The sequence below is a fragment of the Xiphias gladius genome, chromosome 9 (assembly GCF_016859285.1).
Source record: "Xiphias gladius isolate SHS-SW01 ecotype Sanya breed wild chromosome 9, ASM1685928v1, whole genome shotgun sequence".
Taxonomy (NCBI): Eukaryota; Metazoa; Chordata; class Actinopteri; order Istiophoriformes; family Xiphiidae; genus Xiphias; species Xiphias gladius.
This window is the reverse complement of record NC_053408.1, coordinates 14,266,797-14,279,259: the sequence shown is the minus strand read 5'-3', so window position 1 is coordinate 14,279,259 and position 12,463 is coordinate 14,266,797. Positions and strand designations below refer to the sequence as shown.

The following is a 12,463-nucleotide window of genomic DNA, read 5'->3' as shown; positions in this document are numbered from 1 at the left end:
TCCAACTCACTCCCTTCTGCAAAGAACCTGTGATGCAAATTCACAGCGTTTATATATAGAATGTCTTTCATCAGCCTGCTATTCCCCGATGCATTCCCAGTGGCTAAATGGAAAATGTGGACCAGCTCTGTGCTCATTCACACATGTGAACTTATTAGCATTGCCGGTGGCTAGTTTTTCTATTATTGCACGTGTCTTTTTCTAATTTTGTAAAGTTCAGTCTATCAATGAAACGATAAGCGAGTTAAATGACCAAAGTTAACTCCCTTCTCTGCCTTTTTCCCACAGCATGTTTCTAAGGATGGAGCCAGTCTCATGGGATAGCCATGTTTTGTCTCCATGACAGCTATGTCACTCAGCCCTCTCTGCAGTGACCCCTGCACAGCAAAGGATGCTGGGAAATAATGAGCACTTTTATCCCGGTCAGGATGACAAAGATGGGGAGGATGAGGAGGAAGAAGAGGAGCAGGGAAGAGAAAACAGAAAAGGGGAAGGTGGACGTGACACGGAGAATGGAGGGTTAGAGGGTCTGGAGGAGAAGGAAATGACGGGAGGACGGCAATCTTGGGAAGGGAAAGGTGGCGAGGTGGTGAAACCAGCTGCCATTGTGGTTGGTAGACAGAGAGCAGACCGGCCGCTGAGGCCAGTGAACCTGGGCAACCGGGGTATCGCTTACATGTCAAATCAAGCCCCACTATATCTTCAATCAGCCAATAAGCAGCAGTATCATTTCATCGCAGCCAATCTGCAGCTGCATCAACCAGGCCTGAATATTCTACAGAAGAGACGAGCTCTCATGGAACGCAGCATGACCACAGTGGCTCCGATGGAGGACACTTTCCTGACCATGATGGTGTTTCGCATTGGAATTCCTGACATCAAACAAACAGTAGGTGCATGTTCTAATCGGAAGCACTGTGGGAAAATAATGTGTCATGACACAAAGACACCTACAAATGAAACAATCCCAGGTTCCTCCTTGACCCCTTATTTGAAGCTGATCTAAATCTAAAACACAAAAAATCGAAAGATCTGGGAAAGTTGAGGCAGAGAAAAACTATTGTAGAACATATATGTAGGTATAGATATAGATAAATGTATACAGTGTATAGGCTACTTTACAATGTATTTAATGCATTTGGCTTACATAACCTTTATTGATTCTAATGTTGGAGCAAGTACAGAAAAAACTAAACTTGTAAAGAACATTTTAGTGATGGCGGGGGTTCTCATTTGTATGTCATCGGTTTAAAATGGATAGCTCAAAAATTCTGTCATTCCAATACATGTGCCTGTACACTTGTGACAATTTTTCAAAAATTCGTCAACAGAGATTTAGTAAGAGCACAACCTTAGACCTTGGTCACCAATTTCACTGAGTGAGGCCCCTCAGGTCAGCACTTGGTTGCTGTGCATGTCCTCTATTTTTCAACCCCTTCTTTCTCTTTGTTTTTAAACTTGCTCTGTCTTTCCTGGTGGAAGCTAAGGGGATTCAGAACTGTTTCCCTTCTCAACCCAGCTTTTTTGAATCCCTGCATGAAAACATTTTTCAGTATCTTGGCTGCAGTGTTGACTCTACAGCTGTTTCTAATTAGTCACTGAAAAGTACCTAGGGGTACTTAATGTACATTTTTGTACATTAGTCAAATAGTGTGCACAACTGTACAAGCACATCTAGCATTTTTTTTCCAGTCATCCCACAAGCCAAGGGATGAGTCCCAAAAGAAAGTAGAATAAAATACAGAGCTTGACTTTTGTTCCACAACCTGCGAGGGCAGACATATTGAGTCAACAACACCATGTAAGCATCTGCCTTGGATCAGGTATGGTCATACTTAGTTTCTCAACTGAAAGTAGTACCAATTCACACTTACAGCAACTCTCAGCTATATGGTGGTGGCAGGTGAGAATTGGCCATCCCACACACGCCATATCCAGGTGAGAATCAGTGTCCAACTGTAACCCCTCCCCCCATCTTCCTTTCTCCATTTACAACTCCCTGAACATGCCGACTGTTCTACATGTCAGCTAATCTGCCCTCAATACAACAGTAATTGCTAATTATCTAATAGGTTTTTAATGAGTTTGGGGAGAGCTGGGGAAGCGAGTGACTCTGAAAATGAAGGAATATGTGGAAGGCATCTGTGTTGCTCTTAGGTCTCCATCAGCCACAGGCTTCATATTCAGCTGTGCACACCCCTGACAAATAGTCAGCACCCCAAGCCTCGCAGCTGAAATGTTATTGAGTTGAATTAAAGAGAGATGACAAGAGGGAGTGAATATTAGGAGCTAGCTAAAGAGACAGAGAGTGGAAATGGATGCTATGAAGACAGAGGTGGGGAGTGAATAAGCAAAGAGGAAATTATTAGCTTTTAGAAAAACATAATTCTGCATGGTGAAGGTCTAAACAATGCTCCTGAGTGGGGACAAGTACTGCCCGGAAGATCTCAGACAATCTTTGATTGTAGGATGGGGAGTGAAGTGTCACTGTAACATAGAGTATACATTACATTAGACATTTCTCCTGGGGATTAGCCACTCAATCTCTCTCTCTTATACACTGACATACTGTGGAGATGTAAACACTTCACTGCACAATTACACTCCCATAAGAATGCACACATGCACAAATATTCTTTATAACTCACTTATATGTGTGCACATACACACACAAATACATACACCCCCATCATGTGGTTTACCTCCCAGGGACCATCAAGACATTGCTAAGGCAACGGGTGCCTGCCTCCACTAATGAACTGGTTGCCATGCCAATAGAGTTGGCTACACTATGAAATAGTGTAAACTAGTTGTGGGGGCAGAGGGGAGCTGTGGAGGTTGGGAGCTCGAGGGGAGAAGAGGGGACATGGAAGTGTGCTGAGCTGCGCAATTTCACTTACAGCTCTCTGAAATGGAACGATAGCATGGAAGCAGACATCTCATTCAGACCTTTCAGCCCCGTTGTTGAGCCCTACTCCAGCTCTAAGCTCTGTCCTCCAGCTCCAGACTTTAATAAGAAAAGGACAAAAAAGATGCTGTGGAAATGCAAGAAAATTGAATAATATGAGGAAATGGGCAGTGCACAAATCACCGTGAAATCTAGTTAGGCATACCACATACACATAATACATCCAAGGTGTTTTTTCATTGTGGCCAGTGAGCCTCTGGTGTATCACACACAGACATACAATAGGAGGCAAAGAAGATTTTCTGTCCAAACTAGTTTGTTCTCTCTCTCCTGGATTGTGGTGAAAATATAACATTATTTATGCAAATATCTAAGAAGAAAATAAGAAAAGGGAAATATTTATTCCAATATAGAATCTTTGCTTCTTCATTAGGGGAAAAGGGAAAGAGTCGTGTGAAAATAAGTGTGAGCTAGACCCGAATGTCCTGATAGCACAGAGTATAAGGATAGCATAAGTCATCTTATTTCCATGAATGTGGCAGATGATTAATTATTAAAAAGCAATGCATTCATATTCTGCACACACCACATTCTCATGCATTCATCATTCACCAACTGATGTTAAAACCGTCATGCTGCATCACTAATCCATAATAATAAAATGCCATTGGCCAGATATTTAACAAAACTGACTGAATGTAGCTAGAATTCCTATATAAACTGCCATAAATTCATATTTCATATATATTTCATATAATTTAATGACATACATAAACACAGGCATGTGCACTGGTTAAGACACACACTTGTACTATCTTGAAAGTAGCTGCTGTTTTATTGATATAGACTTTTCGAAGAGACAGAGCTGTTAGAGGCAGAAATTATCTGATTCCCTGAAACGAATAAGAGTAAGCTGACCAAGATCAGAGAACCACTGATAAAAACAATGCTGAGAAGGCTTTAGCTCCTCTCATGAAGCCTAGCGCTTGTGCTACTCCACAGTATCGACAGAAGTATTCAGACCTTTTACTACAGTAAAAGCAGCAATACCACAAGAAAAAAAAAAATACTGTCAAATTTAACTTAGGATAAGGTGGAGAAGTATTATCAGCAATATGTCAATAATCACTAATAATAATCCTAATAAGGATAATTCAAATCGAAAAGTAAAAACTATGATTCAACTTATTACAACTGCTTTATTATTATTGATGTATGAACATATAAGCAGCTTTTTAATACTGTAGCTGGTTGAGGTCATGCTAATTAAACTACTTTATTTTATTCTATAACAATGTGTACGTATCATAATTTCATCGTCATTCTTTATGTTTCCTTTTTGTAAATCTTTCCTAAAAAAAATAACTAGCAGCTATAACTATAACTGTTATATGTGGTTAGTGGAGTAAAAAATGATATAAGTACCTCTGACACGTAGTAGAAGTATGAAGTAGCATAAAATGGAAAAACACAAAATTGTACTCAGGCTCAGTATTCAGATTCATTAAATGTAATTATTTATATCTGAAATATTTCAAACTAAAAGGCAATATATCCTCTACTTTAACTTTTCTAGGTTAGCTAGTTGACAAGTTCAGCTAAGTTAGCTAAGATAAGCTACATGGCTAGCCTTTCGCCTTTGTAATGATTGCGCGATCAGATAAGATAACCCCTATTTGTTTTCAATTTCTTTTTCATTTTTTTTAACCGACCCTTTAATTTTGCACCGTGCCCCCCCCTTCTCCTTTCTAAAAAGCTGTTGTTCCTCTTAACTATTTATGACTCCAGAAACATTAACACAACTACACTCGGCGTCTGACCGCCACTGTGCCCTGTGTTCCCCGTGTGTCAGAGGTGTCTCCAGTTCGACCAGGACTGCACGGTGTGGAGCGCTAAGCAGCAGATCATCTGCTCCCTCAGCGAGTCTTTGTGGGATGCATACAATTATGGACTTTTCCAGCCGGCTGGAGATGGACGGGACGCCAAGTTCCTGGAGGAGGAGCGGGCCCTGCAAGACTACTCACAGTCCTTTGAGAAAGGGGTGCCTTACCTGGAGGTATGGAGGTGGAAAGGGTGGAAAAGTTCAAAAAGTCAGAATTGTTTATCCAGACACTATAAATAAAGTCTCGCAAATTTTTTTTTTTCACTTCACGGAGGACTAACGGTTCAATTATATTGTCTATAGATTTTATTTTCCAATCTGAAAATCAAAATTCTTCCGAGCTTTCTCCACACTGCTAGGAATAACAGTCTGTTGGGGAAATACTTGATACCTATTTATTTGTTGACCTAAAGGTTGTCAAATTTAAATATAAGTCTAAAAAGTACAAAAAAATCCATTTATAAAATATCCAAAAAGTCCCACAGAAGATACAGAGGTCATGACCTCAGTTTTCTCTGTAGTAGTCCACTCTTTATTATTATGCATAGATATTTGTTTCATTTGTTGCATTCAGAAAGAAAAAGTTCAACAACAGCAGCTTACTCTACAGATAATGTACATATTTCACCTTTTGCAGCTTCTGCAGTTTAATGACATTAATTATTGCACTGCTTCATAACTTTATTGCTCATAACTAAGTAAAAACCATTACGGATATTCAACAATTGCAGATGCAATACTTAAAAGTTTTTTCTTTTTTAAATCAGAATTCCCATGTTCAACACAGTAAATGAACTGAGTAAATTAAATCTGGGGGAAAAAATGCACATCATGAATTTAATTGCACTCTGTACATTATGTAACTTACAAATTATATTGTATTTCTTCACTTTTCGAGATGTGGGTTGCTAGAAGGCATCAGTATGAAGTTTCATGCTGTGATGGGATTATCTCACAGTGCCCTCTGGTGGTCGAGCTGCTGTAAATGTTGGCGAGCAGGGTGGGGCTGAAATAGTATCCTGCACTCAGGGTTTGGCCTTCAAACCAGAGTGTTTACATTCTTGACAAGGTTCCAGATGGGGACCTGTTTGTGTACTGATGAGGCCTTGTAACTAGGCTCTGCTCCACGGCAGACTGTATTTCACAGCACCATGAGTGGATGTATTTATAACATGAGTAATGCCGTTTTTGTAATGCCAGTTCAGTGCTTGAATTGGACCGGTGTTGGCTGGTATAGAGTAGTTTCCAGACAGTGGTGCAGTGTGGTTCAGTTCAGCTATCAGCTGCTCGATAAGAGCTTAGTTTTCATGTCTCACCTCCAAGCTCTTCAGCCAGTAAATGCTTTGCCATCACAGTACAGTATGGATGTGGAGACCGCACATCCAGTCGGACCGTTTTCATTGCCATGGTCTACCATTCAGAGAAGGTACAGGTAAATCCACCTGACCAGAGTTGAATTATCTTTTTAATCAAGGATTTCTGAAGACTGATTCTCTAGACCATATTTTAGGCCAGTGTTTTCAATTTCCCCACCTGATTTTTTTTATTCCTAAAGGCTCTAAAACATTTAGACCACCACATACACGAGAACACTCATGCCTGCATATAATTACCATTACTAGAAAATAAATATAAATGTTTAAACTAATACACCGTAGTAGTGCTTGTCAGTACTGAACCCCTAACCGTACTAAAGGTGTTAAAGTAAGCTGCAGTGAGTACATGATATTTTGAAATGTAGGACTACGAAGCTTGTCAGATTCTGTGATGTGTACGGCCTTAAGTGGGCATGAAATATTTGCTGTGGTTAAAAGAAAACTACTTTACATGCCATATTACATTTTTATGAAGACATTTCTGGAATTGACACTTTCGACGCTTCCTTTAATAATAAATATAATCCCTATGCCAAATATGGATTCAAATATTCAAATTTTCATGTCTGGAAATGATCAAGAATTGTATTGGTAGTACAGGTATTCAAACCAGACAAAAGATAAAATGCTCCTGCACGCGGCAGGTCTAGAGTATTCCAATGAATCTATCTGTATTTTAGAAGCAGGTTTAAAAAAAATTAGCCTTACATGTGATCAAGCTTTCCCAAAAAAACAGAGGACTGAATCTTACTTCACATTTCAAGGAAATAAAGCATTGGGGCTGTACCAACGCCTTTGAGTGGGAGAGTGAATTTCTGGAAACAGCGAGGTGGTTTAAAGCTGCAATGCTGAAATTTAAAAAAAAAACTAAAACTAAAACTAAAAAAAAGGCAATTGCTTGAGAACGCAACTCCCAGCCTTACTTCCGCTTTTAACAAAGCATTCTTCGCGTTTTAAAACACCATCTGAACGACAGATTTACAGCACAAACAGGGATCTTTTTGTTATTTCCTCTATTTACACCATCATTGATAAACTTTGTTGCAGTAAGATGATAAACAGTGTTCACACGTATCTTTTTCTGTTCCTCAGTTTAGGTACAAAACCAGAGTTTATAAACAGACAAATCTGGATGAAAAGGCTCTCACAAAGCTCAGCACAAAGGTATGTCTTCTCCTTTCTATTAAACATCAGTGGTGTAAACTATTCATTTCCACACACTGAAATCCTTTTCCTTCCTCTTCTACCCCTCCCAGGCCAGTTTGAAGAAGTTCCTGGATTACATTCAGACCGCAGCAATAGAGAAAATGGCAAAAGTCCTTGATAAAGGTCTTGATCCAAATTTTCACGACCCTGACAGTGGAGGTGAGTTTGTCACAAACTCCTGTGTGCAACGCACACCGTGGAATTACTTTTTTGACTTAGCATATAGATTCATTCTTCACGTACAAAAAAATGAGGTTGTGATATTGAGTGATGATTTCAAATACTGTAAGAATGTCTGAGGATGGATTTCCACCCTCCTCCCTGCTATCCTTCCTGACCCCAAACCTCCTCTGTGGGTCAGAGACCCCGCTCTCTGTGGCCGTGCAGTCCGGCCTGCCGGTGGAGGGCATCAGGGTGCTGGTTCAGGGCGGCGCTCATTTGGACTTCAGAAGCAGAGACGGCTTGACAGCAGTGCACAAAGCAGTTAGGGCTCACAATCATGCCGGGCTTCTGGTAAGGACTTTGAATTTAAGTTGCGTGTTCACAGATTTAAAAACATAGGAGAGGTGATGTGGACAAGATAAATTGAATGATAATTCTAAGAGTTTATAGGGTTTTTGGGCAAAGTCACGTAAACATCTTATATGAAAAGTCTTTAATGTTGAAGTAAATTAGTGGACATTGTATTAAAAGAAGATTTGAAGCATTTTGACAGTGCCTTAAATACTGAAGGCATAACAACCTTGGTTAGTTTCAAGTTGTTTACTTTCAAAGTCACTTTTACAGGTGCTTTCCTTTACCAGGAAATGTTTGTTATTTTGTGTACCCCTGCTGCAGCTTCAACATTCAGTATACCACTATATGGTAGTGCATTTGTATTTGCTTTTTTATCATTGAGTTAGACATGAAAATGTTTATGACCTACTATCTATCAATAAAACTTTGTGATTGTATTGCTCAGCATCATCATCACGACCAGAGTAAGGCCCAGCCATATACAGCATTCTCTTATTTTTTCTTTCTCCTCCTTTCTCAGTTCATCATGCTTTTCTTTGTCTCTTCTTGCCAGGCCCTCTTGTCCCTCGGAGCATCTCCAGACTTCAAAGACCGCTGTGGCCTGACCCCGCTGTACCACACTGTACTGACAGGGGGCGACACTTCCTGCTGCGAGACCTTACTGTACTACAGGGCAAGGCTGGGGACCAGGGACGAGAATGGCTGGGACGAGTCCCATCAGGTACCAATGGACAGTTTAATATTTTCGATTTATAATGAACTATACTATCTATCTATCGATTCCTGTACGGTTTCTTGGTTTCCTTTCATATTGGCATGTTAAGCATCTCTGGTCTTTGTCTCTCTTCATGTAAACTTAAGCAATGCACCAACATTTCTCTGTCTTATCTCTGTGGTTGATTTCATATACCATCGCCCTCAGTCTCACTCAGCATTTTCTCACACCTCTCTCCTCTCAGCCTTCCTCACTCGTCTCTCCATTATCTCTGCTTCCTCCCCTCCTTCTCTCTTTCCATAGTACAGGGATGAAGAAGAGTTTGGAATGGAAGAAATACATAAGGTACCCTTCATCCAACCATCTCTCCATCCATATCAGCCTTTCAGAGGCAAAGGCACTGAGAATCATGATGAAAAATGTACATACACTGAATTTTCCTTAAACCTGTTAAAATCGGAGTCATCTTGAGCTGAGTTCAGAAAGAGCTTTAGATATTATCTCTTTCTTACTGTAGATACGGGTGCATTGCCTACATTGTGTCTCTGTGACATTCTGGTAAATTTGCGTTTGTGCTGGGAGCCGGTTGTCATGGTATTTTATTTTGGTTTTGCCGTGCTCTGTGTTTTCTTTCTTTACTTGTAACATATCTTGTGATATTTTAGTCCCTGGAGAAAAATATGAGGAAACCTCTTACAATGCTGTAGGCTTTCTGTTCTTTTAATGTTTTTGTTTCCTTTCTTTTCCACCATGGTGCAATGAAATTGGCTCTGCCCTGTTTTTCTTTAAGAGTAATTATGGATCTAAATGTGGATGTAAGACACATTATTTCCCTTTCTTTCTCATTGTATCTCTTTTGTAATATCTTTCTTTTTCTCTCCTTTTCTGCCTAATTCTCTTGCGCTGTCAGTCCCATATAAAATCACCCCCTTTACTGTAACTTGTCTCCTTCTATACTTTATAATACTCACAATTTGTGGATATTTCTATCACACTCTTGACATTAAAAGGCTTGCCAGAATGGCTTTGCCCAGCACTTGGAACATCTGCTATTTTATGGGGCAGACAACACTTCTCAAAATGCCTCAGGGAACACTGCACTTCACATTTCTGCCCTGTACAACAAGGCAAGTATGAGAACAGATCCCTTATATTACACTATTATTACCATAATTTTTACTGCTGGTTTTTTCTAAAGGTGTTAACCAATCACTTTCCTTCTCTGAATGATCAGGAAAGCTGTGTCCGCGTTCTTCTGTACAGGGGAGCAAATAAGGAGGCAAAGAACAAACATGGTCAGACCCCGTTTCAGGTAAATTCTTTAACTGTTCTTATCATTATTATCATTATTGTTATTATTATTATTGAGAAATATATTTTGACATTTCTCTCATGTTTGCAATTGTATTTCTAGAGTGGCTTTGACCAACAGTTTTGTCACAAAGAAACAAACAAGAGAGAAAAGGAGATAACACAATAAAACAAGAATGTGCAATAACTACAAGAGCTAGAACAATTATATCCCATTTTGTTTTCTATGTTTGCAGCTGGCTATAATGGCTGGTCACTTTGAACTCGGGGAAATCATCAAAAACCACAAAGATTCTGACATAGGTAAGCTTTCATGCTACACTTTCTCCTCTGAAAGGGCTTTTAAATATTCAATTCCCAGCACCTGCCTTTTTTGTACCTTCCTCAATCTGCCATGTATTTGCCCTTACATTCTCCTTTCTTTTTCCCTCACGATGTACCGGTTTTCTCCCTCCACTTCATCCTGTCACATCTCACCCCACTCCCCTCCCTCAATTCTTACTCCTCACCTCTGAACCTTATACTGTAAACCTCGCCGTCACGCCTCGCACCTCCATCTTCAGTGCCCTTTTTGGAATCGCCAAAGTATGTTCCCAAGCGAAAAGAGAGCGCCCACACACTGCCTCTCCCCTCTCTCCATTCCTACCCCCTGCTGCGTGCTAACAGTGATAACACCATGACCCAGTCTGACCCTCTGGCCCTGCCCACCAAGGCTGCGACCAATTCCAACCCGGGACAGGTACTAAAGACCATTAGGTGGATGGTCATTTTACTGATCTCTGCGATATTAGACATGATTACTAATGTTGCATTGCTTATCAGGCTCTTACACTAATGATAGTAAGTTACTAGATCAAAATTGACACTCTGTCTTTATAATAATATTAATAAACTTTATTTATACCGGACTTGCTGTATTTCTGCAGGGCCATCGCAGGGCCTCCATAGGAATGAGAAGCTCCAGCAGCCCCAGAGCTCGTACTCGCTCCCCATCCAGAGGGAGAGGAGGCCAAAGCGACACAGAGGAGAGGCACCGGCAGCCACGAAGCAGACAAGGGTAAGGAGCCTGTGGAGGGAAAATGTACTGTATACATAAAGAGAAGGTAACGGGGTGGGTTCTTATTCTAACCAGGTTTTTTAAGGCCATCCTCCAACAGTGAGTCACTAATCTCCAGTTACCATCAGCTGTATGCAGAGAAATTATTATTTGTGTCTCAGTTGCATACTGTGAGCTATTTGTAACCGCAGGAATGTCACGTATTTTAGGTGTGGTAGGGGTGGACATTGTTGTCCTGCAAGGCAACAGAAGTGGAGGAGATATTCCCGGCCTGAAATTTTTTTTTTTTTTAAATGTCAGATGGTGTTGCAACAGCTCAATGACAACAACTTGGACATAAACATGACAAGAGTCTACAGCCACTTATAAGGCTCTATAAGTACAGAATAGAGGCCCAGTGACTGTGTTAGAATTTTTACTTCTTTCTATATACCTGACATATGCACTGAATGCTAGACTCTGTTAGTAAATACAAGACTGCAGCATGAATTCTTACTGTTGGTACGACTAATTAGTATGACTCAACTGCCAACCATCTCTGATGTAGCCTGACAAGCTGTATGTCGTCTCACTTTGTCTCACTTGTTTTTCCACAGTGTGCAACACAGTCTTATCTCACAGTTTTGTAAGAGACTCTCTCTCTCTCTCTCTCTCTCTCTCCCTCTCTAGTGCGACATCAGCGGGCAGTGTGGGAGGTCAGATGAAGCGTATGTACAGTGCAGTCCCAGGGCGGGTCTATGTGGCCACTCGTGCACACTCTGCGAGTGGAGAGAGAGAGCTCTCACTCAGCAAAGGGGACAAAGTTAGAGGTGAGATAGAGCCAAAATTAACAAATGGTGAACTGAAATATTTGAAAATCCTTCCGCACAAGGTCTAAACACTGTTATGAAAGATTAGCTAATAGCAGTAGAATCACCTTGTTGTTTGATTGTGCATTTTTTCAGAGAATCCCCTAAATGTTCTCTAGTGCAGATAATTTGGTGTAACGTTGAGTAACTTTCAGTGCTGCTACAATGCAGTTTGATTCAGAAAAAATGTAAGCTATTCTATCTAAAACATCACCAGCAAGGAAGAGACGTACATGAGGGAAGAGAGGATTGTAAACAAGAGAAATGAGAAGCACCAGCAAACGCATCCAATCTTAACAAAGCAATACATGTTCCTAGCCATTCTCAGTGGATTGGTCGATGTTATTATAAAATAGGTGACAAAAGGTAAATAAGGAAAGTTGAAGAAAAGATTTATAACAGTGTAAGAGTATGTGATGGTGGATGTACCACCAAAAATGATATTCTATCCATCTATCTGTATCTATCTCTTTATCTGTCTATTGATCTGTCTCAGTATTAAGTGTAGGAGAGGGGGGATACTGGGAGGGAACAGTGAAAGGTCACACTGGATGGTTTCCTTCAGACTGTGTGGAAGAGGTGGCGGCTCCCAGTAAAGACAATCGATCAGGTAAGACAAAACCAGTGGGAGCTTCACCTCACTA

The 12,463-nt window shown here is 40.5% G+C and overlaps 1 protein-coding gene across 1 annotated transcript in view; it reads left to right on the top strand.

The window, feature by feature from the left end:
• Positions 1-363: 363 nt before the first annotated feature.
• LOC120794805 (SH3 and multiple ankyrin repeat domains protein 3-like) overlaps positions 364-12,463 on the top strand; it is a 28,424-nt gene continuing 16,324 nt past the window's right edge. The window contains exons 1-14 of the mRNA XM_040136155.1: positions 364-723; positions 787-889; positions 4,761-4,964; positions 7,259-7,330; positions 7,423-7,531; positions 7,734-7,885; positions 8,442-8,609; positions 9,614-9,730; positions 9,838-9,915; positions 10,151-10,217; positions 10,478-10,653; positions 10,841-10,971; positions 11,641-11,780; positions 12,316-12,429. Of these exons, the coding sequence (XP_039992089.1) occupies positions 392-723; positions 787-889; positions 4,761-4,964; positions 7,259-7,330; positions 7,423-7,531; positions 7,734-7,885; positions 8,442-8,609; positions 9,614-9,730; positions 9,838-9,915; positions 10,151-10,217; positions 10,478-10,653; positions 10,841-10,971; positions 11,641-11,780; positions 12,316-12,429 (1,963 nt within the window). The 5' untranslated portion in view covers positions 364-391. The remainder of the gene's footprint in view (positions 724-786; positions 890-4,760; positions 4,965-7,258; positions 7,331-7,422; positions 7,532-7,733; positions 7,886-8,441; positions 8,610-9,613; positions 9,731-9,837; positions 9,916-10,150; positions 10,218-10,477; positions 10,654-10,840; positions 10,972-11,640; positions 11,781-12,315; positions 12,430-12,463) is intronic.